Source organism: Aphanomyces invadans (genome assembly GCF_000520115.1).
Source record: "Aphanomyces invadans strain NJM9701 unplaced genomic scaffold supercont1.10, whole genome shotgun sequence".
NCBI lineage: Eukaryota > Oomycota > Saprolegniomycetes > Saprolegniales > Verrucalvaceae > Aphanomyces > Aphanomyces invadans.
Genome location: NW_008580155.1, coordinates 1,231,021 through 1,254,394, shown reverse-complemented (window position 1 = coordinate 1,254,394; position 23,374 = coordinate 1,231,021). Strand labels below are relative to the sequence as shown.

The 23,374-nt window shown below is 56.5% G+C and overlaps 11 protein-coding genes across 19 annotated transcripts; 6 read left to right on the top strand and 5 right to left on the bottom strand.

The window, feature by feature from the left end:
* The first annotated feature begins 836 nt into the window (after positions 1 to 836).
* Positions 837 to 1,422, top strand: H310_06068 (hypothetical protein). The gene has a single exon (XM_008870981.1). The coding sequence runs from the start codon at positions 844 to 846 to the stop codon at positions 1,366 to 1,368; it is 525 nt and encodes a 174-aa protein (XP_008869203.1). The 5' UTR covers positions 837 to 843; the 3' UTR covers positions 1,369 to 1,422.
* Positions 1,423 to 2,425: 1,003 nt separating this feature from the next.
* H310_06067 lies at positions 2,426 to 6,516 on the bottom strand. Of its 2 annotated transcripts, none has more exons than XM_008870979.1 (12): positions 6,248 to 6,516; positions 5,959 to 6,201; positions 5,703 to 5,906; positions 5,567 to 5,653; positions 5,434 to 5,517; positions 5,131 to 5,388; positions 4,398 to 5,084; positions 4,094 to 4,354; positions 3,339 to 4,037; positions 3,233 to 3,289; positions 2,984 to 3,175; positions 2,426 to 2,938 (listed from the first exon to the last, which is right to left on the bottom strand). In XM_008870979.1, the coding sequence occupies exons 1-12, from the start codon at positions 6,482 to 6,484 to the stop codon at positions 2,795 to 2,797; spliced, it is 3,153 nt and encodes a 1,050-aa protein (XP_008869201.1). In that variant the 5' UTR covers positions 6,485 to 6,516; the 3' UTR covers positions 2,426 to 2,794. The 2 variants fall into 2 exon arrangements, with proteins under 2 accessions (XP_008869201.1, XP_008869202.1); XM_008870980.1 differs by having other exon boundaries at positions 5,965 to 6,201.
* A 773-nt stretch (positions 6,517 to 7,289) lies between these two features.
* Positions 7,290 to 7,958, bottom strand: H310_06066 (RdgB/HAM1 family non-canonical purine NTP pyrophosphatase). Its single transcript, XM_008870978.1, has one exon. It carries the CDS (start codon positions 7,927 to 7,929, stop codon positions 7,354 to 7,356), a length of 576 nt encoding a protein of 191 aa, XP_008869200.1. The 5' UTR covers positions 7,930 to 7,958; the 3' UTR covers positions 7,290 to 7,353.
* Positions 7,959 to 8,006: 48 nt separating this feature from the next.
* Positions 8,007 to 9,130, top strand: H310_06065 (hypothetical protein; the record flags this gene model as incomplete). 4 transcript variants are annotated; one of them, XM_008870975.1, is made up of 7 exons in its annotated part: positions 8,007 to 8,132; positions 8,180 to 8,346; positions 8,399 to 8,578; positions 8,627 to 8,690; positions 8,736 to 8,777; positions 8,824 to 8,848; positions 8,904 to 8,944. In XM_008870975.1, coding segments are annotated over exons 1-7 (561 nt in total), but the record flags the coding sequence as incomplete, so codon positions are not given. The 4 variants fall into 4 exon arrangements, with proteins under 4 accessions (XP_008869197.1, XP_008869196.1, XP_008869198.1 ...); XM_008870974.1 differs by having other exon boundaries at positions 8,736 to 8,848; XM_008870976.1 differs by adding an exon at positions 9,053 to 9,130 and having other exon boundaries at positions 8,399 to 8,848; positions 8,904 to 9,002.
* A 199-nt stretch (positions 9,131 to 9,329) lies between these two features.
* On the bottom strand, positions 9,330 to 10,089 carry H310_06064 (hypothetical protein). The gene is made up of 4 exons (XM_008870973.1): positions 9,966 to 10,089; positions 9,806 to 9,915; positions 9,685 to 9,756; positions 9,330 to 9,634 (listed from the first exon to the last, which is right to left on the bottom strand). Exons 1-4 carry the CDS (start codon positions 10,039 to 10,041, stop codon positions 9,527 to 9,529), a joined length of 366 nt encoding a protein of 121 aa, XP_008869195.1. The 5' UTR covers positions 10,042 to 10,089; the 3' UTR covers positions 9,330 to 9,526.
* H310_06063 (hypothetical protein) lies at positions 10,068 to 11,204 on the top strand. Its single transcript, XM_008870972.1, has 3 exons — positions 10,068 to 10,284; positions 10,357 to 10,629; positions 10,684 to 11,204. Exons 1-3 carry the CDS (start codon positions 10,114 to 10,116, stop codon positions 11,083 to 11,085), a joined length of 846 nt encoding a protein of 281 aa, XP_008869194.1. The 5' UTR covers positions 10,068 to 10,113; the 3' UTR covers positions 11,086 to 11,204.
* A 103-nt stretch (positions 11,205 to 11,307) lies between these two features.
* H310_06062 (CMGC/CDK protein kinase) lies at positions 11,308 to 12,567 on the bottom strand. Its single transcript, XM_008870971.1, has 2 exons — positions 11,782 to 12,567; positions 11,308 to 11,735 (listed from the first exon to the last, which is right to left on the bottom strand). The coding sequence occupies exons 1-2, from the start codon at positions 12,523 to 12,525 to the stop codon at positions 11,409 to 11,411; spliced, it is 1,071 nt and encodes a 356-aa protein (XP_008869193.1). The 5' UTR covers positions 12,526 to 12,567; the 3' UTR covers positions 11,308 to 11,408.
* A 79-nt stretch (positions 12,568 to 12,646) lies between these two features.
* H310_06061 lies at positions 12,647 to 13,918 on the top strand. Of its 2 annotated transcripts, XM_008870969.1 has the most exons (3): positions 12,647 to 13,469; positions 13,514 to 13,567; positions 13,638 to 13,918. In XM_008870969.1, exons 1-3 carry the CDS (start codon positions 12,668 to 12,670, stop codon positions 13,877 to 13,879), a joined length of 1,098 nt encoding a protein of 365 aa, XP_008869191.1. In that variant the 5' UTR covers positions 12,647 to 12,667; the 3' UTR covers positions 13,880 to 13,918. The 2 variants fall into 2 exon arrangements, with proteins under 2 accessions (XP_008869191.1, XP_008869192.1); XM_008870970.1 differs by having other exon boundaries at positions 13,514 to 13,918.
* A 165-nt stretch (positions 13,919 to 14,083) lies between these two features.
* H310_06060 lies at positions 14,084 to 16,520 on the bottom strand. 2 transcript variants are annotated; one of them, XM_008870967.1, is made up of 8 exons: positions 16,486 to 16,520; positions 16,192 to 16,425; positions 15,646 to 16,137; positions 15,302 to 15,476; positions 15,099 to 15,178; positions 14,987 to 15,043; positions 14,915 to 14,931; positions 14,084 to 14,643 (listed from the first exon to the last, which is right to left on the bottom strand). In XM_008870967.1, the coding sequence occupies exons 1-8, from the start codon at positions 16,498 to 16,500 to the stop codon at positions 14,241 to 14,243; spliced, it is 1,473 nt and encodes a 490-aa protein (XP_008869189.1). In that variant the 5' UTR covers positions 16,501 to 16,520; the 3' UTR covers positions 14,084 to 14,240. The 2 variants fall into 2 exon arrangements, with proteins under 2 accessions (XP_008869189.1, XP_008869190.1); XM_008870968.1 differs by having other exon boundaries at positions 14,084 to 14,931.
* Positions 16,521 to 16,943: 423 nt separating this feature from the next.
* H310_06059 (hypothetical protein) lies at positions 16,944 to 22,608 on the top strand. 3 transcript variants are annotated; one of them, XM_008870964.1, is made up of 13 exons: positions 16,944 to 17,962; positions 18,020 to 18,247; positions 18,331 to 18,538; positions 18,613 to 19,207; positions 19,257 to 19,443; positions 19,507 to 20,527; positions 20,646 to 20,905; positions 21,035 to 21,540; positions 21,583 to 21,659; positions 21,737 to 21,894; positions 21,954 to 22,123; positions 22,182 to 22,395; positions 22,449 to 22,608. In XM_008870964.1, the coding sequence occupies exons 1-13, from the start codon at positions 17,000 to 17,002 to the stop codon at positions 22,539 to 22,541; spliced, it is 4,680 nt and encodes a 1,559-aa protein (XP_008869186.1). In that variant the 5' UTR covers positions 16,944 to 16,999; the 3' UTR covers positions 22,542 to 22,608. The 3 variants fall into 3 exon arrangements, with proteins under 3 accessions (XP_008869186.1, XP_008869187.1, XP_008869188.1); XM_008870965.1 differs by having other exon boundaries at positions 17,402 to 17,962; positions 21,954 to 22,395; XM_008870966.1 differs by having other exon boundaries at positions 17,402 to 17,962; positions 21,737 to 22,123.
* Positions 22,609 to 22,671: 63 nt separating this feature from the next.
* H310_06058 (hypothetical protein) lies at positions 22,672 to 23,370 on the top strand. The gene is made up of 3 exons (XM_008870963.1): positions 22,672 to 22,717; positions 22,785 to 23,011; positions 23,064 to 23,370. The coding sequence occupies exons 1-3, from the start codon at positions 22,687 to 22,689 to the stop codon at positions 23,100 to 23,102; spliced, it is 297 nt and encodes a 98-aa protein (XP_008869185.1). The 5' UTR covers positions 22,672 to 22,686; the 3' UTR covers positions 23,103 to 23,370.
* Positions 23,371 to 23,374: the final 4 nt, after the last annotated feature.

The following is a 23,374-nucleotide window of genomic DNA, read 5'->3' as shown; positions in this document are numbered from 1 at the left end:
AACGGACGGCCGCCGCCATGTCAAGCAGTAACAGCCCTTCCGACGCTTGGGGGCTACTCGACTGGTTGGTCCAGCAAGTACAACACACCGCGTCGGCCGCCAAGCAACGACACGAGCAGCTACTGCATGGTCAAACACGGACGGTCCCAGGAGAAACGTCTCGGCCGCGACGGCCTTTGACGTGGCGATGCCTCACGACACATACGTTGTTTGCCGCTGCACTTATGCTGCTAGAGGGTGCGGGGAACGAGCGAGGAGGGGGGGCTGGACTGGGCCCAAACCGACGCGGTGCGCATCGTTCGTCTGTGGCGCCAACAGGCCGGCGTCGTTTCTGTACCAAGATCGTCGTCACCACTCTACGAGCCACACACGGCTGATGACGCAGATGGGAATAAGCAACCCCGTCCATCGCGACTGAACGTCGAACAAATTTACCACCAAAAGAACAAACTGGACCGAACGCATACACCATACCGCTCAGCTGGCGGGGGGGAAAGGGCCGCCTGTCGCGGCCCCAAGACCAACATGATGTGGTCGACCGAAGGAACACGTTATCCAGGACGATGGGAGGCGGCGCGGCCGGGGGTCGCCGAGACAAGTGCAAAGTGACGTTGGGGGGGCGGGGGCAATGTGCACATGCAACGCGAACGTGGTGGCGCGCCATGCGATGGCTGGGGGGCAATGCGGTGCCATGGCGGTCGCGACCGTGCGGTGCATGGCAGGGTGGTCCATGCCAGCTGGTGCACCAGAAGTGGCCTCGTTCGTGAAGCTAACTTCAACGATTTGCTCCTCTGATCAAATCCCACGACGACACTTCATGGTCACTTTGGAATTTCCCGCACCATGACTACAACTCGGAAGGCAGCCCAGGCGTCGCCGCCAAAAATGGCCGCCTCGACTCAAGAAGGCGAAGGTCCGTGGACCCGTGCCGAGCACGAGCGGTTCCTCGCTGCGTCCAAGATGCACCCGCTCGGGCCGTGGAAGGTCATTGCGGCCCACGTGGGCACGCGCAACGTTCGACAGACCCAAACCCATGCCCAAAAGTACAAAGAGAAGCTCGCGCGGTGGAATCGCGGCCTCAGTCGCCGGCGAAAGATCTCGTTCGACTCGGAGGACGGACATCGACCCAAGTACATCGAACGCCCCGACAAGAAGTCTGCCAAGAGGAAAACCGCGCGTCGCCGAAAGACCCACGACAAGGCCGACGTCGTCCAGGTCGACGATCTTGAACCGCTCGCGTTCACGTCGCAGAATCCGTTCAAGGCCTTGGTCGACACAAGCCCTTCGCCGTGCCAAGTCGACTCGTTGCCGTCCCTTGGGGAATCCCTCGACTACTTCATGGAGATGTTTGACCTTCTCCATGAGTAAGTGGTGTCTGTCGGTGTCGTCGGTGAAGCTATTTAATATATATATGCATGGAAGATTGTCTGACAACGACCTCGATGGGGCTTGTGCAATGCGGCAGAGCATGTGGACGGTGGGGGAGGCTGCGGAGAGCGGGGGGGGGTGCTGCTGGAGAGAGAAGGCATCGTCGACGGCAGGCACTTCATCCACGTGGTGCCCCCCCCCCTTGACCGATACACACATCTTTGCAAACCTCGAGTGTCGCCTCTGTCGCCGACTTTGGGAAGGCACAGTGTGACCAGTGTGGACGACGACGAATGCCCAAAGCGATTTTTTTCAATCAGATGCACAGGGTCATGGCTCTCGATTTCACCAGGATGATGGCACCCTTGCGAGAACATTCAGCGGTTCTTCCGCAATCTTGGTCAGAAAATGATACAAGACAGGCCACCGATGTGCACGTGCTTCGTCCGACGGCCCTTCTAGTCGCAGCATCACGTCGTCGACGGTCCCACGTACTGTGGTGTCTATCTAGGAACACCACAGCACGAGAGATCCGCCACCGTTTGGAATGTATTTGCGTGCACCGTGTACAGCAACAACGTCGTGCAGCCGATTCCAAAACGAGTAAACCACTTCAACCAGCCAATCCCCCAAATGAACCATCACGCCGGCCACGAACCGCCTCCTCTGCCGAAACAAGCTGGCGAGGTCGTTTCTACCCATCTTCACACGCGTGAGAATGATTCCAGAACAACTTGCCCAGAGACCATCCCAACTCGTGTCCCTAGCACATGGTGGCGGGCTCGCCACCTGTCCCGGCCATGAGACAACGCCTGTGTCCCTCCCGTACAGATTTGTTCACAGGGGTGGCCAACAAAGACTCGCCGTGCTGGTCGACTCGCCACGATGGTTCCCCACATGGCAACGTTGCGGGTGCATATCCGTGGTCCGGCCGTGTTGCGCTGAACCATCGGAACTGCCCTGCGAACGAATCTGCGGACGGCCGATCTTGATACCTGGATCGACGTCGACAGGGGCACTCCCGCTTGATGTTGAGCCCATGCTCGTTGAAGTAGCTGGCCGTGGTGGTGGCATGTGCTGTCGCTCTTGGTTCAACGATATTCAACTGCGGTCGCGCGGCGGGTGCACAGAGACGCGGGTGGCGGCCTCGACCTTGGAAGCTCACCCGCCGTGGCCACCAAGGATGGTCCCGCTGTTGTCCGTGGGCCAGTGCCGTTTGTGTGGTGGCTGACGGCGCCGCTCGACGGTCGCACGAATGACGACATGACGACGGCGTATATTGGCCGTCAAACGACGTCTACTTCTGCTGTGGTTGCGATCGCATTGCTGCCGCGAGGGAACACAGCTTCGCATTCTCACCAACTGCTTTCATATTCATGTGTGGTTGATCTGTGTGTGTGTGTGGCATGGACGGCGCTTGCTCGGTTCACATGACGAGGCACACGCCGGATCGGATGTCGTCCAGTCCCTTGCCCAACATCCCAGCCAGTTTCAAATCGGGTGTCCGCCGACGTCGACCGACGGCTTTGCACGTCTCCTGAGCCTCACTCGCGCCGTCGGGATGTTTTGCCTAGTGCGGATGTCCCTTGAGCTAGAACCACGGAGCGGCACGAACCTCGACGACCGCTGGAGGCGATTGCTGCGTCGTATCGTTGGTCTCATGCAGCTTGGCGACGTCGATTTGAGCTCGGCACCGCCGCAACTCCGCTTCGCGCGTGTGCAGTTGGCTTTCGAGGGACCCGACCTTTTCCTGCAGCCCTTGGACAACGGCATGCATTGCCTTGGCTTCCATTTCCATCCAAAACATCTACCACATACAACGTCTTGGTTGATCGAGCCCGTTTGGATCCGTCGCACCCCTTACTTCATCCCGTTTCTTCTGCGGCCCCGCCACAACGTGATCGCCTCGATACCCAAACACCTACCGCCTCCCGTGACATTGGGGCTCGACATGCCGCGCGAGAACGCACCTGGAATTCGAGCGCTGTCATTGCCACGTACTGGCAAAATTCGTCCGTGATGAGCACATGATGCATAAACGCTTGCTCGATCACGGGATGCCTCGATTTACACGCGCTCGGACTTGTTGTGTTGGCCGCGCTGTCCTCGAAAAAGACGTACTCGACAAAGACATTGCTCGTGACTTGGGGCGGGAGCCCCCGCGCGCCTCGAATGTTGACTCGATACGCCACCGTCACGTCCATCCCAATCGCGTCCCGCAGCTCTTCCTCGTGATCCACGTCGTGGTTGACGCGATGGATAAACTGCACCCTGTCGGGTCGGACCGCGTGGACGTCCGTGTGGGCCACATGGGGCTGGATCTGCACCATCAAATGGCCCACGACTTGGCCGGCGTCGCTTACGATCGGCAGCGCGTCGTCGACGTCAAAATAGTAGGCAAGTTTGCCCAAGTGCACCCTCGCAACCCCAATCCGCTCTTCCGTCGACGTGAGGTGGAGGGGATCGCCGTCGCCTGTGCCGGCAGCGACTCGGGGGGAAAGCGCGATTCCAGTCTTCGTCGACGGGGCACCGACGGGTCGTTTGACTTGGTGCTGCTGAAACAACACGCGCAACAACGCGAGGCGGATCTCAAAGTCCGCTGGTCGCAAGATTATGCGCTCACGTGCGTTGGATGGATTCGATAGGACTACCCAAATGTCCGTCGACAGCTACGGAATCCATGGATTGCCCGTGACGTGCCAGGTGCGAATTTCAAGCAACGTACTTGGTCGCGGTCGATGGGGTCGTCGTCGTTCGTCATGGCGGCATGGTTCACCATCGGCACCGCACGGACGTCGATCGGTGTGCAGAGCTCTTGGCACATCGCTGCGAACTCGTCGACTGCATCTAGGAGGCGCATCGTGTCCCGCGAATATATCCGAGACTCGAGAGCGTTCATTTCCGCGATCGCGGCGGTCGAGAGGCGCTTGATGGTGTCGGGGCGTACACGTGTTGCCATGTACTTTGGCGGTGGCGCGGCGCCTCGCTATTCAAGGTTGTGCAAAAGTTGGGGGAATAGCGAGACGAACCTGGAGCATCACGTCGTGCACATCGCGCTCGTCGTCAACGTCCACGACGCTCTGTGCAAACATTGTTCGAATCGACGCAATGCGGTCGAGAATCGAAGTCAGAGCGGCATGGCACCGGCGCTGCGCTTCGTCATGCGTCAGTGTATTCGCCAGGGGGTGTCGGTACGTCTGGAGCACCGCCCCTCGATCGAGCCACGCGTCCCGATATGTCTTGACATGTTGAATGTCATCACGGGAAGACGGGTGGATGGTTTCGTCGGGATGCACGACTCGAAACACATTGCGTGAGCCGCATGTGAGGGTGTCTCCATGGACTAGTGCCCGCGGCGCCGCCCCAGCTGCAAGGGGACGCCCATTGACTAAGCAAACTACACTTGGCGCTCCGACAACCACCACCTCGACAGTCCCAGGGACTGGTACGTGCAACTCGCAGTGTGCGGCAGAGACGCAAGTGCCCCCGCCAACGAGGACGATGTCAGCAGTGCTGTCGCGGCTCATCTTGCTGTCGGCAGCTGCCACGTGATACGCAATGACCCCGCTAAAAAGTCGGTCGTCGTGGAGCCGCACGAGATGCAAGTGGTGGATCGTGCGGTCGCTCGCCACGACCTTTGACCCGAGTTTCGTTTCGTCGTTGTCGACCCGTCGTTTGAACTTGAGCCAGTCGTCGGCGCGTTCCAATGCAGATTTCTACCGACCCTCGCTCAGGGCACACGCATCCGAGGAAACGACGTACTTGAAAGGCATGGACGACCGACTCGAGGGCCTTGATCTTGGTCCGCGCGCTTTGGTGGTCCACCTCGACACTGTCCTGATGCAGCGACTTGGACGCAGCACTGCTTAGCTGGCGCTTCACCTTGTCCAAGTGGTCGCGTTCGCCTTGCACGTCACCTTCGATTTGCGACACGATGTAGGCGGCGCCATACGCATTTGGCTCGACGACGTTTCGAATGCCTCGAAGGAGCATGGCGAGCCGAAGGGTACCAAGGTTCTCCTACGCATACTTGCGATCAATCGCCCAGCGCAACACTACATATACGTCATTGTGCAAGGCGGATTGAATCACGTGAGCAATCACAAACGTCTTGCACCGCCCGCCGAGTGTGTGGCTGACTAGCGTCACCTGCGACAGGTCAAGATCACGTGGCAGGGAAAGCAGCGATGTCTCGTACGAGCGACGACGCTCCCTGTAATGGCACCTTGTCCACCGGCACGTCGTCCGCTAAGAGTTTGGCACACTCGATCAAGTTCATTGGACCCTGTCGCGACAGTCCGTGAGCGATTCTTTGTTTGCCAAACAAACCATACCTGTTCCAGTCGATACCCCACGTCGCCTGGAACGAGGGGGCGGCGTGCATTGCCGGGGGCCGCCATATCGACAAAGTCAACGCGGGACCAGCGCTTGCCGTCCATGGAGGTCACATGCAGCGTCACGACGCGGCTGGACTTGGTCGTGGTTTTGTTGGTCACAATTGCGTCAATGGCCATGGCCCGAATGCCTAATCGCAGCACCTAGTCGACGAAATATGCCCCGTCACGGCATGCTAGAGCTTGCGGTACGAACTTGCACGAGCATGGCGACATCCGGCACATCGATGCGAGCAACGTCGGCGCCGTAGCCACCGATCAAGGGATGGTATTGCGGTCGAAACACATGGGCATTGCCGTGGAGCACGTCGGTGGCCATGTCGCCGTAGATTTCAACGAGGCTGAGGGCCACGGAGCACTGTGCAACAAGCAATCCCTTGGCGACGTAGGCAATGATGCCGTCGGGGCCAAAGAGTGTTGTCGACTTGCCTGATCCTTGCTACGGCCGTCGTGACACACCAACGACATGGGAAGCGATCACGTACTTGGCCGATGGCGAATACGGCCGTGTTCATCCCAGCAGCAGCGGCAACGACCATGTCGCCCCCGACAACGTCCGTGGGGGACTCGTTGGCGTCGACCACACGGTTGAACACAAACTGCTTCTCCTCCGCGTGATGTATCCAAGTGAGCGTCGAGTCACACACGCCCAGGCCGTCGGGCACGTCGCCGCCCGTGTCGGCCAGCGCGTGGACGCGCCCGATCACCGCGATCGGTTCCATTCGAGTCGCCGTGACCGTTTCAAGTCGCCGGTTGAACACGTCATCGCGTCAATGAGTGGCCCGCGATGGCGCCGGTTGTCATCGCGTCAACGAGCGAGTGGGACGCCGCCGCCCATGTGCAAGCAATCACGGCGCGGTCGCAACGCGGTGGCGTACTGTAGATCGGGAAGATTCGGCCATGTGTTGGATCGATCACACAGCGTGGCCCACTCTACAACGACGCACGTGGCACCGTCGGTCGTCGCCGTCGGCTAGGTTTGGCAAAGCCCCTTCGACTTGCACCGTTGAGGCTCGGGCCCCCAGGGAGCACGCGGAGGTTTTCGGGTACACCCGAGGACGTCGTCGTTCGCATGTCGTGCTGGCGCCATACGCATCAAAGGACGCGGCACGGACGCAACTCTATGGATTCGGAGGTTCGATCCTGGGGGAACGTGGACCGTGCCACGTAGTCCGTTTAAAGGTTGGCCGTGCCAACCTGCCGACGGCGTCCCACGCAGCCGGGATTCTTGAAGCACAGCGATCCACGACCACCGAATAGGACCCTGTGCCGTGTGCCATAGACACGGACATGCGAGTACCAGCCCGGCGCAGTGGGCAACTCGCCCCAAAGATGGATGACCGCGCTGAACGCAACAAGGACCTGTCGAATGCCGTCCTGTGGACCTGTGTATGCTCTTGCCCAATATTTCCTGTCATGTGCCATTCGCTCGAGCATTCGAGTCAAGGACATCTGGAATCGGACATGACGAGATCGAACGGCGCCGGATGTTCGTGGGTCGGCCCATGCCGTAAACTAAATGAGCTCACGCGGTTTCAAACAACACACGAAAGAACCAGGCTTTCCATGCGAGAACTAGTTGTGTCCACATTTATAACTTGGCTGCGTAGTCGCGCAGCTTTTCGAGGCTGCGGTACCGGTGCGAGATCGTGTTCTTGGTGGACTTGTCCAATTCGCCAAAAGTCTGGTCAAACCCGTCGGGCTGGAACACGGCATCCCAACCAAAGTCCGTGCTACCCCGCGCCTGGACAATCTTGCCGTGTGTGCGACCAACAAACAACACGGGTTCGTTCACAGGCTTTCCTTGGTGGAAATCTTGGAATGCAAAGATGCACTGCGCGTACGCCGATTTGTCTGGGTATGCCGCCAACAAATTGTTCAAGCCGTCGTGGCCAGTCTTTTCCAAGAACCACTTAATGTACACGCCAGGGAGACCTCCGAGGGCGTTGAAGCACAGCGACGTGTCTTCGATCAATACCGGTCCGTTCACTTGGGCGGCAGCGAGGCGGCACTTTTCCGCTGACACGTACTCAGGTTCGCCTTGCAGCTCAGGAAGGTCTAACGACACATTGCGCACCTCAAAGGGGAAGTCAGTGCCGAGGATGGCCACCACTTCTTCGAGCTTCTTCTTGTTCCCGGTCACGAAGGTCACAACACGCTTCGCCATCCTCGTGCGCTGTCGGTGGTCCCGAAAGAATCGACTTGTCCGGATGCGTTCCATCGTATCCGGTTGATTTCACACCATGTACATGTCCTTTCCGACCACTTGCGAACTCGTTCGCTACCGATCGCGACACCCGACGAAGGTCCATCGGCGAGCACTACGCAATGAAAGGATGCGACGTCACAGATGCAGCAACGCGCTTCGAAGTTGTGAAGCATTACGTGAGCAACGTCTTGACTGCGTACATGTGTAGAACACAAAAAGGTCATGGGCGGCGCGGTCGGAGTACGCGGCGCTTCCTCGTGTCGACTGGACCAAGTGCCTTGGTGAGAAAGGCTCGACGTTCTCGTCCATCTGGTGTTATAACAGCGAGGACGGTGTAAACGCGCGCGTTGACGAAGAGGATAGAGAGAACCATGAGTATGTCACCCTGCTGCCGGACGAAGTTGACATGGTGTGGATTCGCATGTAGGTGCAACCAAACGAACCACAATACCAGTTATACGTTCAACGATGGCAACATCATCGACAACCAAGACGAAGAGTTGGCTTGGATCGTGAACCACACTCGAGACATCCACGTCGCGCCGCCAACGAGAAAATACTTTGCGTTGCCGCCTTTCCTCGAGCCCCAACAGGATTCCCTCCTCCAGTGCACATGGAGTTGTCACCTCTGGTGCACCTGATTTGAACTATCTAGACTCCCCACCCTGGCGCCAAGCAACAACGCCGAAGACAATTCGCTGTCTCCACTGGAGCCCCCAGTAAGTCTTAAGGTATCAACATTGTCACCTCCTTTCCCGCTTTAGAGAGCACAAAAGAAGCGCAAAGCAAACACAATCTGGTGGCCGGTACGATGGCCTCAGCTATCGCCCATTGAACGAACGCACTGTGCAGGGCGATTGGAAGTGCAGTCGCTGTGGTGGGGCGAAGGATGTGCCACCCGCTTCCCGCTGCTGATGCTGTTGTGGGCGTAGGCAACCACGTACAACACAGTCGTTCTATGTGTTTTGATGTGCGAATGGTCAAAGCACTAACGATGTCGCCTTCCACGTCTGCCAGAACTTTTCATACAGGTAGTCGTCTCGGCATGTTCGACTATACGTGATCGAATGCACATGCCCAGAGACCAGTGCAAGCGGTGCAAGTATGGCAAGTGCGACGCGACTAGTGATCTTGCTGCGCCTGCATTCACGACGCACCTGTGGCACCGCGACACGTCCTCTGGCAACTTTTCCATTTTTCGCCCTCGTTTTCCTTGCACCATGTCGCTTCATGCCTGTTTAGGTCATCGCTTGTCCAAGATCTGGAAAGCAGCACACACTGCATGCGATCACCACCATGCACCCCGCGCTCGTTCTTTCCACCAGAGCTCGTTGGTGACAACCAAACGATGGCTGGCTCGTTCGACGAATGTAGCTGCACGTCAACCGAGTCCGAGCCGTCGTTTGAGCTGGACGACGCGTCCGTCGTGGAAAGGACCTTCGATTGATCTTTGTACCTGTTAACATACATAGCTGCATGTTTGATCTCTTTACATCCGTCGAGCGTACTCTCGTCATACTCCACGTCGTGAGCTCGATGTTTGCCCCATAAACTTCTACGGATCACCGTCGTCATCTGCCTTTCGCGCGGGTAGATTTTGCTTGACGGCGGCTTCCAGCGTTGGCACGTTGACACCGATAATGTCCGCAACAATCTTCTTGTCCTGTACGCCACCCCATGACCTTCGTAACAGCACGACAAGTGCCGGCGTACCCGATACAACACAAAGCGCGGTTTACAGCACTTGTTGTCGGCAATGTTTTCCACCGTTAACGTAGCAGATACCTACAAGAACCTGAGGCGCTGCACGGGGCATGTGCTGTCGTCGTCCTACCGATGCAAACAGCAACCTCGAGTCGGCGCCAGGGATGTCGGTAAAGATTCGTTTATATGTCGGTTCCAACACGCGGCACGGGCCACACCAGTCTTGGTACACATCGATCACTATTCCTCGCGCGCGATGACCGCCTGGCGAATGTCGACACGGCGCTTACCTAGCAATTTGTCCGGGTTCGTTTCCTTCACATGCGTCCACTGCTCGACGTCCTTGATCGCCACGGCCATCGACATGGTGGCTTGGAATTTGTCAACCTGCCGACGACTGGTCCAACCGTCGCGATCGTTACACTTGTGCAATCTGCCATGGACCCTGCGGCTGCGCAAGATAAAGCCGCCCGACCGAACCAGCAAGACGATGGGGAGGCCGCCCCCGACACGATTGGAACGCTGGCAACAACCCAGACTAAAACAAAACTCAACAAAATGATGAGTGCGTTTGCGTCGTTCGACGACAACATGCGCATTGGCACACGGGTACTGTTCTGTCGAGCCCTTGGCCACCCTGCTATCGTCAGCCCCTTGCATGTCTTGACGTCGTTCTCGTAGCAACGACGGGAGCGAGATGAGCATCGCCTCGCCGAAATGCGCGCCGACATGTCCCGGCTCGAGAAGGCGCTGAATGCAGAAACCAAACGACGGTTCGAAATGAACAAGTCCCTTCAAGCGTTGTGTGACGACAGTGTTGCTGCCATGACGGCCAAGTTTGACGCGCTTCTGGCCGACTGGATGGCCAAAGTCGACGGACGACTGCAAGCACTTGCCGATAAAATCCAGGCCCTTGAAGCCCAGTTCGAGTACGAAAAAGTGCACATTCCACAAGTACCATCCAACCCATCGATCGAAATCTCTATCGTGACGACATGATCGGCGTAGGTGATTGAAGCCCGAACAAACGAGCTAACAGCCAAGCTGAGCAACTTTATGGACGCGTTCGAAGCCGAACGGACGCGGCGGCTGGAGCGGGAAGCCGAGATTCTGAAGCGACTGTCGGACCACGAACAGCTCGTCGCCGACCAGTTCTCCAAAGAGCGGCGCGACCGCGAAGTCAAGGCAACGGAGCTCAAGGAATCCCTCGACATGTACACCAAGACGCGGCTGCGGGGGGACGGCAAGTTCCAGCACTTGGCACAAGAAGAAATCGCCAAGATCCAAAACCTCCTTGTCCAGGAGTCCCAAACACGGGAGCGTGAAGACGACGAGATCATTGATGCGCTCAACCGCTACACCGCAAAGCTACAAGACAGCCTCAAGTTAATCAATAGCACTGAAGCCTAGCCTCTAGACTCGCAGACTCCCGTCGTCCTAGAATCCATACATCCCGCACCTCTGCCGACACTCTTCCCTCGAACAGTATACGGAGCTACTTGTCGTTTTCGTGGTTTGAATCGCGGTGAAGGCACAGTCTGGTTGTGCTCGATGATGCAGCCATGAACCTTGACATGACAGAAGGACTCGCTACGGCGCAAACTCCGGCGCGTTACCTGACGCAAACGTGACGGCATTGCAGGAAAATGAACAAAATAGCGAAGTTCTGGTCTGGGAGAGTATCGCCAAGGTCATGTGAAACTTAACAGGTCGTACTTTCTTCCACGATGGTGTTAGAACAACCGACGGCCTTTCATGGGAACGTCCCCCACGTCTTCTGCTGCGTCGCCATGCTCGTCTTCCAGCGATGACGCACGGCGTTTTCGCCCACGTTCTGGAGGTGTCACCATCGGCAGAAGCGCTGCATCCAATGCAAGCGGTGATTCGGCAAAGAATGGATGGGCGAGGGCATCAGCCGCTGATATGCGCGCAGTTGGATCGAGGCGAAGGAGCTTGGAGAGGAGATCGATGCCAGTCGCAGGCAGAGTTGGAAACTGGGTAACAAGCGAAGGGGGCGACGTGGGTGCGAATTCGAGGAAGAACGGCAATGTCTTGGCGGCCTAGGATCCATCAGCATCGATGGCACAGCAGGGACGAATATCTTACGCTCCAATGCTGCTCGTCAGGCGACCCCAACGCGCGAAAGATGCGGTTGAGTTGGTCGATGTCGGATGCACCATCAAACCAAACTCGACGCAGGAAGAGTTCACCAAACAGACACCCCACCGCCCACATGTCGACACTCGTGTCATATTGTTTCAGACCAAAGAGCAGTTCCGGGGCACGGTATGCGCGCGTGACGACTTGAAAACTCAGCGTCCACGTCGACGTTGCACGTGCAGCAAGTTCTGGAACCACGACGGCCATTCCAAAGTCCGCGAGCATTGCATTGCCATTCGAGCCAAGGAGAATGTTGTTCGGTTTGACATCGCGATGGATAATGTGGCGTGCATGACACTCTGCAAGTCCTTGAATTGTCATGCGAAGGTAACTCTTGATCTGTGGAAGGGACAGTTGTGGGAGGGCATCGGTAGCCCTGATGACAGTTTCCAGGTCACTCTCCATGAACTCCGACACGATGAACGTCGTAGGTTCGTGCTGATATTGCTCGTGGAGAACTTCTTGAAGCTGTAAGATATGTGGCGCCCCCGCGAGTCGCTGCATCACTCCAACTTCGTCGGATGAACTTGCATCGTGTCTGGGAAGCAGTCGTTTGATGGCCACCTTGTTCCCACTAACGTTGTGCCTTGCTTCATACACGACGCCATACGTTCCCCGGCCAATTTCCTCATGCAACGTATAATGCCCCACAACAGCTTGCTCCTCGTCGTCAGAATCGAACTCGCCCATGGTGCCGCAGTGCGCCGTGGAGGATTGCACTTTGCTTCGCTGTAGAATTCATTCGACCAAGTACGTAAATAGTGTTAGTGAAAATCAAATAATGCATGGGCATGGACATATATAGTGTTAGGGCTGGTGGGCACGTGGGCAAATGCGAGCGACCTTCTTGTGTCTACTCTGGGCAGCGCCGGCGTTGCTCAGTGGCGTTGTCGTAGCGAGTGAAGTTGGGGACACTTCTGCGTCTGATCACTTCATTGAAGACTACTTTTACTCGGAGAACTCTACGTTGGTCACGCCCTCCGATGCCATGACGCCTGGTGTGTTTGTCGGCGACGCTGTGATCCTTTCCATTGAAGAAGCTCCCAAGTACAAAGAATTTGTGCTCCATGAAGGTCGCACCCAAGACGTCATCGTCTTCATGTCGACATCTCTCGATGCGAAACTGGTGTTTGAGCGCGCCGTGCGTCGTCTGGACAATGAGGCGCCGTTGCCCACGCGATTCTTTGCGCTGCCACTGCCACCGCCTTCTGCAACGCCGCCCAAACCAAACGAAGAAGTAGATTTTGACGACACCATTGTCTCGTTCAAGACCCTGCACAACCTTCCGAACATTCCAGAGGCGGGTCTCCATATCCTTGTTTCGTATCCTGCGACTGGTTCTCGGTCACTGGCCGTCCATGCCAACAACGCCAAGATGGTGCAGGTGTCGACTTCAGAAGATGGATGGGTGTCTCGACTCCAGGAGCATCTCGTGTCGTCCGCCGCGGCTTCCGAACCGACATCTTCTTCGTCCAGCAGCTTCCCTGGAATCCTCCCCATTGCCGTGTTGCTATATGTAGTCGTGATATTGATTCCAAGCATCGCAGCACATTGGCAGTGGTGGGTAGCTCTGGTTCAGTCAAAACGGCTCTGGTTTGGCTTGAGTCTTCTCGGATTGTACCTGTCACTTTCAGGTACCCTACGCTCGACCACCGGTGCCTAATGCCATTCGATACAGGCTCATTCTACTCGCTCATCCACGGAGCACCGCTCTTCCATCTGTCTGGCCAGGGTACCCACCTTACGACTGAATCATGCTGACCCTGCGCGGTCTTTGATGCAACTACTCTTCCATGACGTAGGGTTTGCATTGCTCCATCCACAAGCTCAGCGGCAATTTACCCTGGAAGGAATGTTTGGTGGCATGCTCCCGTTTGCGATCTCCGCCGCTCTCTTGACCATCACCCACGGCATGCCGTACCTCCTCAACCCGGAGCATCGTTTCCACTCGGTCCTTATGTGTGGTATGGTCATCAGCATGGCGTTCTTCTTCGAGCATGCTCTCTTCACCGCCAAGAATCGATGGTATGGGCTCTTTTTTTAATCGCGTGCTAAAATCAAGTCTCCCCTGCACTTCGCGCAATTTGTTCGTCGTCGCTCGCTGGACCATTGCGAAAGGGTACTCGCCATCGCAGGCAAATCTATCTAGCATGAAGCGAAGCATGTGTGCATTGTACAAAGAGCAGCTCCATTGCAGCGCCGGCGGCAAAATTTATAGCTCTTGCCCGTAAACTTGACGGGCACTGCAGTGTGATGCAAGACCTTCATGTACATTCCGTCGACATTATTTGACGTGAGTACGGCATCGTCATCTAGTCGAGTGAGCAGAATGAGGGCGCTGTGCCTGATATGTCCATGGCGTCGACTGGACCGCTTGCGCCGTGGGACGATTTGCGTGGTCCGTGTTATGTTTCCATGGCCTTTTGCTGGGCTTCGACGATCTTCTCCATGAAGGCAGACACGGCGTCGATCTTTTCCTGGCAAATGTTGCGCACTTGATCGCAGTACGCAATCGCATCGGCAGACGACGCAATTGCCGCGCTCTTTTGGAACACGTCCAAGTGATCCATTTCGACGTTCAGGTTGAGAAACATGAAGTCGAGAAACCCTCGCTGCGCATCCAGCATGGAATCCAACAGCTTCTTCAGCGGTGGTTCATCGTCGTCCTCGCGTGGACCAGCCACGAGGGTATCGTCTTCGGCCTCGGCCTCTTCGCACCGCACTCCAGACGACTCATCCCCATCGCCTTCTTCCTGGATGGCATAGCCATCGTCCGCTTTATCGTCGACTTGATCGAACGAGACATGTCTACTCACCACACGTTCAATTCAATCCGACACAAAACGACCGTGGCATGCAACAGCTAAACAAGCGCCATGAGCCAGCCAAAACGGGCCGGGCGGAAAAGGTATCTCGCCCACGGCATCGACAAAAGCAGCCTTTAGTCACTTTGGAATGGCTGCAGACAAACGAGGTCAGGTGCCCACGTGCCCGAGCGAGACCTGGGGCACACGATCGCCCACAAATCCCGCTCTACTACTCCCCAGCCATCCCTCCAAACCCTTTGTCAACCACATACCGTTTCGTGAGAAAAATCTACAGAGCGATGCTTGATCATGAGTTCTGGTTGATGCCAATACGGTCGACAGACCTGACTCGGACGTACAAATACGCCGTGCTTTGGTTTGCATCGAAAGTAGTATTGCCCCTGGTGTACCGACCCTCCACTCGTTCAGGTTGGGCATACCGACGTGATGTCGTACCTTGATGCTACCGTCGTTTTTACCGTCAGCGTGATCCAGTTGAATGCCAACCCATGGCCCTGTGAAGCCAGCCACGTCGCCTACCCGAGTCATGAAATCATCAGTAAAACACTTGATACGCACTGCCATCGAGTGCACGATCTCAACACGATATTTTTTCAACATGTTGACATGTCGATGCCGCTGAACACGACGCGTCTTACCGATGTATCGCACATGGCCAAATAATTCTTTTTCGGAAATGCACACGCGGTCTCCAATCTCGACGTCGCCATCGGCTTCGGCGATCCTGACGTTGTCGTCATCATCTTGTCGTTGGCGCACACCGGTATCGTGGCGACTATCGTTATCAAACGCATCGCCGTCCATTGAATTGCTCTATGAGGCCAACGACACAAGGTGCTTTGGGTCATTTCGCCCACAGAAGGCTCCAGCTTGACTAAAATTTCATAGAGCAGATGCACGACGGCTCGCCCCCGGCACATTCGCAACACAAACGAATATGCCACGGAACGCAATAATATCCTGAATGTCTGTGGGCACGTACGTTCGATCGAGGTAAGAACGCTTGTGGGGTCGTTGTCGTCGCGCTGTCTTGAAGCAAAGGGAGCGATTCGAGACGCCTCTGGACTTTGAAGTCGACCGTCGTGAGCAGCAGCGCCGCTCGCTTCGAGAACTTTTGCTGAAATCGCTGGAAAAACGTGAGCGACGCCGACCGACACGTCGAACTCGCGTCGTACAACGCGCTCTTCATTCCGACTTCGATCTGTTGCACGTCGCTTTTGTCGAGGACAGTGCTCCAGTGCACCAGCACTAGTGTGAGGGCGCCAATACAGCACGCTCGGATTCCTTTATTCTTGCTCTCGACGACCGCGTCGACCAGGTATCGCAACGTCGGTCCTTTGGTCACAACTGTCGATACGAGTACTTCGACGCATTCGCCGCAATAGGCGCCGCAGACTTTGTTGCCACCGCCCCGCACTTCCACCAAAACGGGGAGGAGATCTCGAACCAGTGGCGACATCGAGTCTCGCGCAACCTACAAGGAATTCCCACAACTTCAATTGTAAGCGCGGAGTGCAAGCAGACACACCTTGCTCATGAGGGCGAGCGTTGCGCAAACCTCCTTGACAATCTGGGATCGTAAGTCTTGGATCATGTCCTTTAGTGGCTTGAGGACGCGCCATGTGTCCACCGGCACTGTGATCGTCGTGTTTTCAATCGATTGGAATTGTTTTTGGATCTCCTGCAGCGCGATGAGTCGCTTCTGCCAGTCGTCCGAGTACTTCTTGATGGAATCCATCGCATCGGACACCGCCGCTGCAAACTATAGGCGTCAAGCACAATACATTGGTCAGCTCTTCAGGCCCATCAACACATCGACTACCGCGATGGCGCTCATGGCCGGTTGCAAAATCCTCGAAAAACCGCTGCCGCCACAAATTCCGGTTAATTGGGATATCCGGATGCAACATCGGGTTGGTTAAAATAGAATTCATTTGGCGTCGCTGATTCGTTGCATTCATAATCGTCAGACAACGAATCCCGCTCACCTGTCACTGCATTCCAGGAAATGACACGCACGTTTGGGCTCCGTGCAGTGGGCTCCATGGTGATGCAAGATGCGCGGGAAATGGCAGTGCTTGAGTGAAGCAACTACTATGGTGTCGACAAGCGAACAGCACAAACCTTGGAATTGGGTGATCTAAAAAAGATTGAGAGAAATTTAAAGTGCCACGACAGCCTCGACGAATAATACTTGCCTGGTATTAAAAGAAAATTGGATGGAATTTTAATAAAAGTCAACTCCCTGTAAGAAACATTGCAAACAAAGTAGTCTATCGACACGACGCTGCATTTCATATCGGGCATCCCTCCCCGGTCGCGTTGCACGTGCGACGATGGAACCCGGAGACCTGCGCAGCATCTTCTCCAAAGGCGTTGACGAGCATCGACAGCAAGAAGCAAATCGACTGCATCACTCGCATCGTTCGACTGGCCCGCTCCAGATCTCGTTGAATGATCACCAGCGCACGTTGAGCGCAAGCCGCAGTCGCAGCCACCGTGACATGTCCTCGTCTCGTCCGGCGCAAACACCGTCCTCTGCTACGGTATATGTCATGGAGGACAGTGACAACGACTTTGACGATGACCATGGAACGTACGATTTGACAAACTCCGGGCGAACAAGGTCGCAGCGGCACACTGCCAATGCAGGTGCACGGCGAACGCAATCAAACGCGATCCATCGGCAAATGAGCATGCCACAGGGTCCTTCTGGCGGAAACGGACCGCCGTCCTCGATGATGGGCGGGGGTGGCAACCTTATCTACAGCGGGTGGCTCGTTAAACAGGGCAAGATCTGGAAGAGCTGGAAGAAGCGGTACTTTGTGCTGCTGACGCGATCGAACACGACGACGGGCGAGCCGTACTCAACTCTTCAGTACTACAAAAGCCATCGATTCGCGCAGCTAAAGGGGGAGATCGCGCTAGACGACCCGAACACGACGGTGCGGTACATGGACATCCGCAAGTCAAAGCGAGAGCACTGCTTTGAGCTCATCCGGGGCTTCAATTCGCTCGTGTGCCAGGCCAAGGACGATGATGACTGCAAGCAGTGGGTCGAGCACCTAAGTCGCGTGCTCGAAGGCAGCACGAATCGAGGGCTGTTGGATATGACCAAATCGTCGTCCGGTATTCCGTCGGTGGGAGCGGCAGCCGTCATGACGCGATCCATATCTGCCGCGAACGTCCTGTCGACGGCACCGCAGCAACAACAGCTCCAATACCATCCGTGGAATCGGCATTCGGCTCTTCACGCCGACCCCATAACGCGCCTTGCCAACGAACTCCGCAAGATCTTGGTACGACTTGATCGGGGCTTGACGCACCTGACTTGGTTTTTCTTCCTCCCACTCCAGAGCAGCGACTACGCCAAGACGTCCCCCGAGGCCAACAAGTGCCTTCATTTTGTTAAGCACTTTGACAGCCGCTCGACGCACGCTTTCTCGACGTTGCAGGAGTTTATCAGCACCATGTGCGCCCAAGTGCAAGCCAAGTACGGGGTTGCTTTGCGCGCGTGCGTCGACGACGGCGATGACGACCTCGACGACCTCGACGATGACGTCGAGGACCGAGATATGATGCTGGTACGTACTGTGGCATGTGAGCTCGGATTTTGAACCGGGTGACAATGGCCGAGACCTTGTCTCATGGTGCTTGGTCTGGGTAGGCCCAACTCGTGGACAACTGCATCCACCGCCAAGTTGAGCAAGCGCTGTTCCTGCCGCTTCATGATGGTCTCTACAGCGCCATCCGCCGCCAAGTGAACGGGGAGCTTGAGGCCAGTCTGAACAAGAAACTTCGATGGCTGCAAGGCAAAGACCAAGCGTTCTTTGACATTTCTCCGCATCAACTGTCTCCTTCCGAGTGGCGCGACGGTGCGTTGCCACCATATTCCTCCGCCATCGTCTACTCGCAGGGGTCCCCGATCTCATGGGTGATGCACTTTTAGCGTGCAAACTCCTTGGCCACCTCGGGTCGTACTCGCTCCCCATCGACAAGTACAACGCGCTCGTGGAAGCCGTGGACGAGATTCAAGCCACGTACAGCGATGAACACCCCATGTCCGAGTTTGTGTACCAAGTGACGAGCGATGGCCTCGGGTTCAACTCGCTCGTCCCAACGTCGACGTCGCAGTCGACGCTCGACACTGACGACTTGATTCCAATCTTTACCTTTATGCTGGTGAATTCCGGGCTAGAGAACTTGCTCACACTCAAGCACTTGCTCACGGCGATGCAACCCAAGCACGAGAAGAAGCAGCACCCGAGTGGAACCAGCATCAACGTGCTCGGCATCCTCGGCGCCGCGATGGAGTTTGTCCAGAATGTGACGATCCCGGCCGTTCTCGAAGACATCTTCAAGGAACAAATCGCGTTCTCGATCGATGGTGACTGGCGCCTTGGCCTCGGCTTTGAGGCCGAGTCTACGTACCGATGTGGCGCCATGGTCAAGAACATCACGGCGCATGGCCAAGCCGCGCTCGGGGGCATCGTGTCCAAGGGCCACGTCCTCGTCACCCTCAACGGCACGAACGTCGTCCTCTGGTATGTGCTGTGCGCCATGGATCCCGGCGTTCTTTATGTGGGAAATCAGGCCGTACAACGACGTGGTCTCTCTGCTCAACATGTCAACCCCTCCCCATCGCATGGCGTTCATTTCCAATCCAAACTATGTCAAGATTCTTGGAAGCAACAAGTCGCTGTGGAACGTCGCCCTCCTGCAGGCGTGTCAGCGAGGGGCGGTTGGGTCGGTTCAAATGTTGCTCGCCAACGGAGCCGAAGTACGTCTCGATCTGTACTCGCTGTGCACGTCGCTTGCGATGCCGACCGTGCCTTTCGTTTAGGTCAACTACATTTCCGACAATGACCTGACCCCGCTGTCCGTGGCCGTGAGCTACTTTCACGTAAATGTGGTTTCATACTTGCTCCAACACGGCGCCAAGACCAAACAGCTCACGGCTCTCGGGCGCGGCCCCCTCCACTTGCTCGGTGCACCGCTTTCCATCGACACCCAACAGCCCACCAGCAAGCAAACTCAAGCGCCGCCTGTCGCGTGGCCAGACAAAGTCCGGCAGATCATCCACAAACTAGTTCGCCATGGTGCTGTCATCGACGGAGTCGATCACTTTGGGTATACGCCATTGATGCTCCTCGCGTCGACGGGGTGCCTTGAAGGCGTTGACACCCTCATGGAGTTGTCCAAAACGATCAACATCGACCTAAGGGGGTGGCACACAGGGTGCAGCGCCTTGGCCTGTGCAGCCAAGGAAGGACAGTCCGAGGTCGCGACCGCCCTGTTGGACTACGGCGCTGATCCGAGTGTCAAGGCGCTGCGAGGCGAGACACCGCTCCATTACGCCGCCAGCGCCGCGGACCTTCAAACATGTGCCGTGTTATTGTCCGAAGGCAAAGCCGACGTAAACGCGCGCACGTTGGACGGGTGGACGCCATTGATGCTCGCGGTATCGCGCGGCGCGCTGATCCAAGGTCAGGTAGTTCAGAAAGACACGGCCGCCGTCCTCGACACCGTCCGGCTCTTGATCAACGAACAAGCGAACCCGCGCGACATTTGCAACGTGTACCGTCAAGCCATCCACTACGCGGCCTTGTACGGAGGACCCGAAGTGTACGGGTACTTGGTCACACATCCCGACGTGGACGTGCACGCGCCAGACCTCAGCGGAAAGTCCGCGCGCCAATTGTTTGAAGCCCAGCACTCGACAGCGCCACCTTTGTCGGCGGCAGCCAACCCCATGTTGAAGCAGGAGAGCAACACCAACCTCAACGTGTCGCCATCCAACGCCGGGATGGTCATGTTGGATTCGGCCCTCGCCATGTCGTCGTCGTCATCGTCGTCTTCCATGAGTACGTTGAATGGTCTTGCATATGAATCGATGTCGTCGGCCCTGAAGTTGTCTTGCCCCGCGAGTTTTGTCTGCTTGCGTTGTCATGTGAAGACGGATGACCGTTGTGGTGTTTGTAGTTCTGTCCGAGTCCCCCGACTTTCACGCAGCCGTCCATCGCCATCCGACCCACGACGATGTGATCGGAGCTCCAGAGGCGACCCCACCCAACGACACGTCCATGTCAACAGGCGACTGCAAAGACATCGAAGCAGTCGCGGCGCCTGACTTGCTGCCGACATTTCTCCACTACCGCAATACTTCTGTCGAAGACATTGAAGCATTCTTTTGGTCGGGCCACCTCCACGTCGACAAGGCCGACATCCTCGCGTTCTTTCGGGTACATTCCACGTCATGATTGTCGTGCGTGCACAGTTTTGGATTTCCTGGCACCTCGGCTACGTTTCAAGCAGTCTTCCCGTCCTTTCCACGTGCACATCGGGCTCATGTTGTCCACACATGATGGTAGTATTTTGTGTCGGACGCCCCGTCGACGCATGTTCAGTATGCACGCCGCGTTGTCCTGTGGTGCCTTGACGTTTGGATCCAGCTCCTGCAAGAGTCGTCGTCGCCCCCCATGGACGTGTGCTTTGAGATTTCAAACCTCGTGATCCAGATGCTGCCTTCGATTGTCGATTCGGATGCAGTTGTGCTGCAATGGCTCACCACGCGTAACATCGCGCCGTTCGTGAAAGCGTGCCAGATGCGCCAGCCGTTTTCGCCCCACGGTCACTGCGACGCCGAGTATGCTGCACTGGCGGCATACTTTGACCACGCCCGGCCGCTCGCTTTCTTGTCCGATTCCTCGTCCACACCTTCTTCCAGCGCGCCGCCCAACCCCAGCGTCCGCGATCGGCTCGCATTCGCCAGCACATCGACCGCAGACACGCGGAACGGACTACCACAACCACCTCCGGTGGTCGTTGCACAAGCCAAGCGTCGGTTTTCCATCTTGGACCGCGTGGCTCGACTCTGGTATGATGCTGCCTTGATTTCGCGGTTTGTGACGCGTTGTAGGCAACTCGACATCGACCCCGGCCTCATGGCGTCGCAAATCACGCTGCTCCAACATTGGTTTTTCCAAAAGATCCCTGGTACGTGAGATGTTCCTCCGCCACGATGGGGATTCCTTTTGGGCAATGGCATGGGGTGCTAACGGTTTCCACGACAGTATCGCAATTGATGGCGTCCAAAAAGTCGGCCGTGTTGACGCCTGCGTACGACAAGTCGCGGATGCTGCACAACCACTTGTCTCTGTGGGTGATCAACCAAATTCTTGCTCGGGAAGACGTGGTCGACCGCGGCCAAATATTGAGCTACTACGTCAAGGTACCCCGGTGCCGATGGTGGACGTGAACCCTCCCTTGGCTCAGTTGTCGAGTGTTCAGGTCGCTGGCAAATGCTTGACGCCCCTGCGCAACTTTGATGGGTTCGTCGCGATCATGTATGCGCTGAACGACTCGTCGATCTTCCGGTTGAAGAAGACATGGGGTCGGCTCCCGCCGCCGGTGCGAACGCTGTGGCAAGAGCTCAAGCAATGGACCGAGAAGGGAGCACGGTACCTCTCTTCAACCCATTCGTGGTCGACATCGCCTCTTGACGCTGTTGTCGTCTAGACCGCTGCACAAGCTCATGAAGGAAGGCGCGTTGCCGTCGATCCCATACCTCGGTTTGATTGCACAGCAGTTTATCGTGGCGCAAGAGTACCCGGACTTTGTCCAGAACGACCTGGTCAACCTCAAGAAGATGCGGCTGCGCGGGAACGTCGTCCGTCTCGTGCTGCCGTGCCAAAAGACGCCGTACATCTTCACGCCAGACAAGCGCCTCCTGGTACGTTACGCACGCAGCTCATCCGTCTCGTGATGGTGCTGACTGTGTTGTAGGATCACATGTGCGCGCCCTTGCAGCTGTCCACCAAGGACTTATGCTTCAATCGGTCCCTTGAAGTAGAGCCGCGGCTCGCTGATGTCGAGTGAACGCCAGTCGTCGTGTCGTAGTTTGTCGAGAGCGCAATCTTAATGTACACATGCAATTTCTTGGATCGTTGGGGCGTCCGGATAACCACGGTGATCGCTCGAATATATCCGGACAACTTGCACAGTTTGTCGAGATTTGGCCGAGATGGACGCGACGAATGCGGCGGACACGACAGGTACGCCAACATTTCGCGAAGAAGGTTGCATGGGAAACGACTGGATTGATGGAGGTGTGTGCGCTAGAGGAACAAGAGGCAGGAAAGGGCGGCCGAGGAAACTATCGGTGCAGTCGATGCGGCGAGCCCAAGAAGGGCCACGTGTGTCCGTACCAGCCTGGCAACTACAAGTGCGTTTTGTGTGGACAAATCAAGAAGAACTGCACGTGTGGGGCGCCGTTGACACGAACGATTGGAGTGCAATGCGAGATGGACGAAGACATGACAACACGGGTTCTCGATTTGCGAATGCAGGTTCGTTTGCCATCCATTCATCATGACATCGCTGACCACATCTCCTTGGCAGGGTGTGTTGGACCTGCCATTGCCACAATTTAACATATAAACCGTTACCACATCAAACATGAAGGGACAACTCAAGATATTCGCTTGTCAAGGACACATCTCGAGAAAGGGTCGGGCATGGAATCTCGCGACAGTCACATGGCACATCCATCGCATTCGTGTCACCCGTGACACCATCCTCACGTGTGTTTCTTGCATGCTGCCTCTGTCCTTCTTCCTTGTGTTCCATGCCCAGCCTTAGGTTGTCCGTTGAGTTGAGTTGATGGGCGCATGGACGTCTTAACATCGAGATCATTGCATGTTCCGCAATAG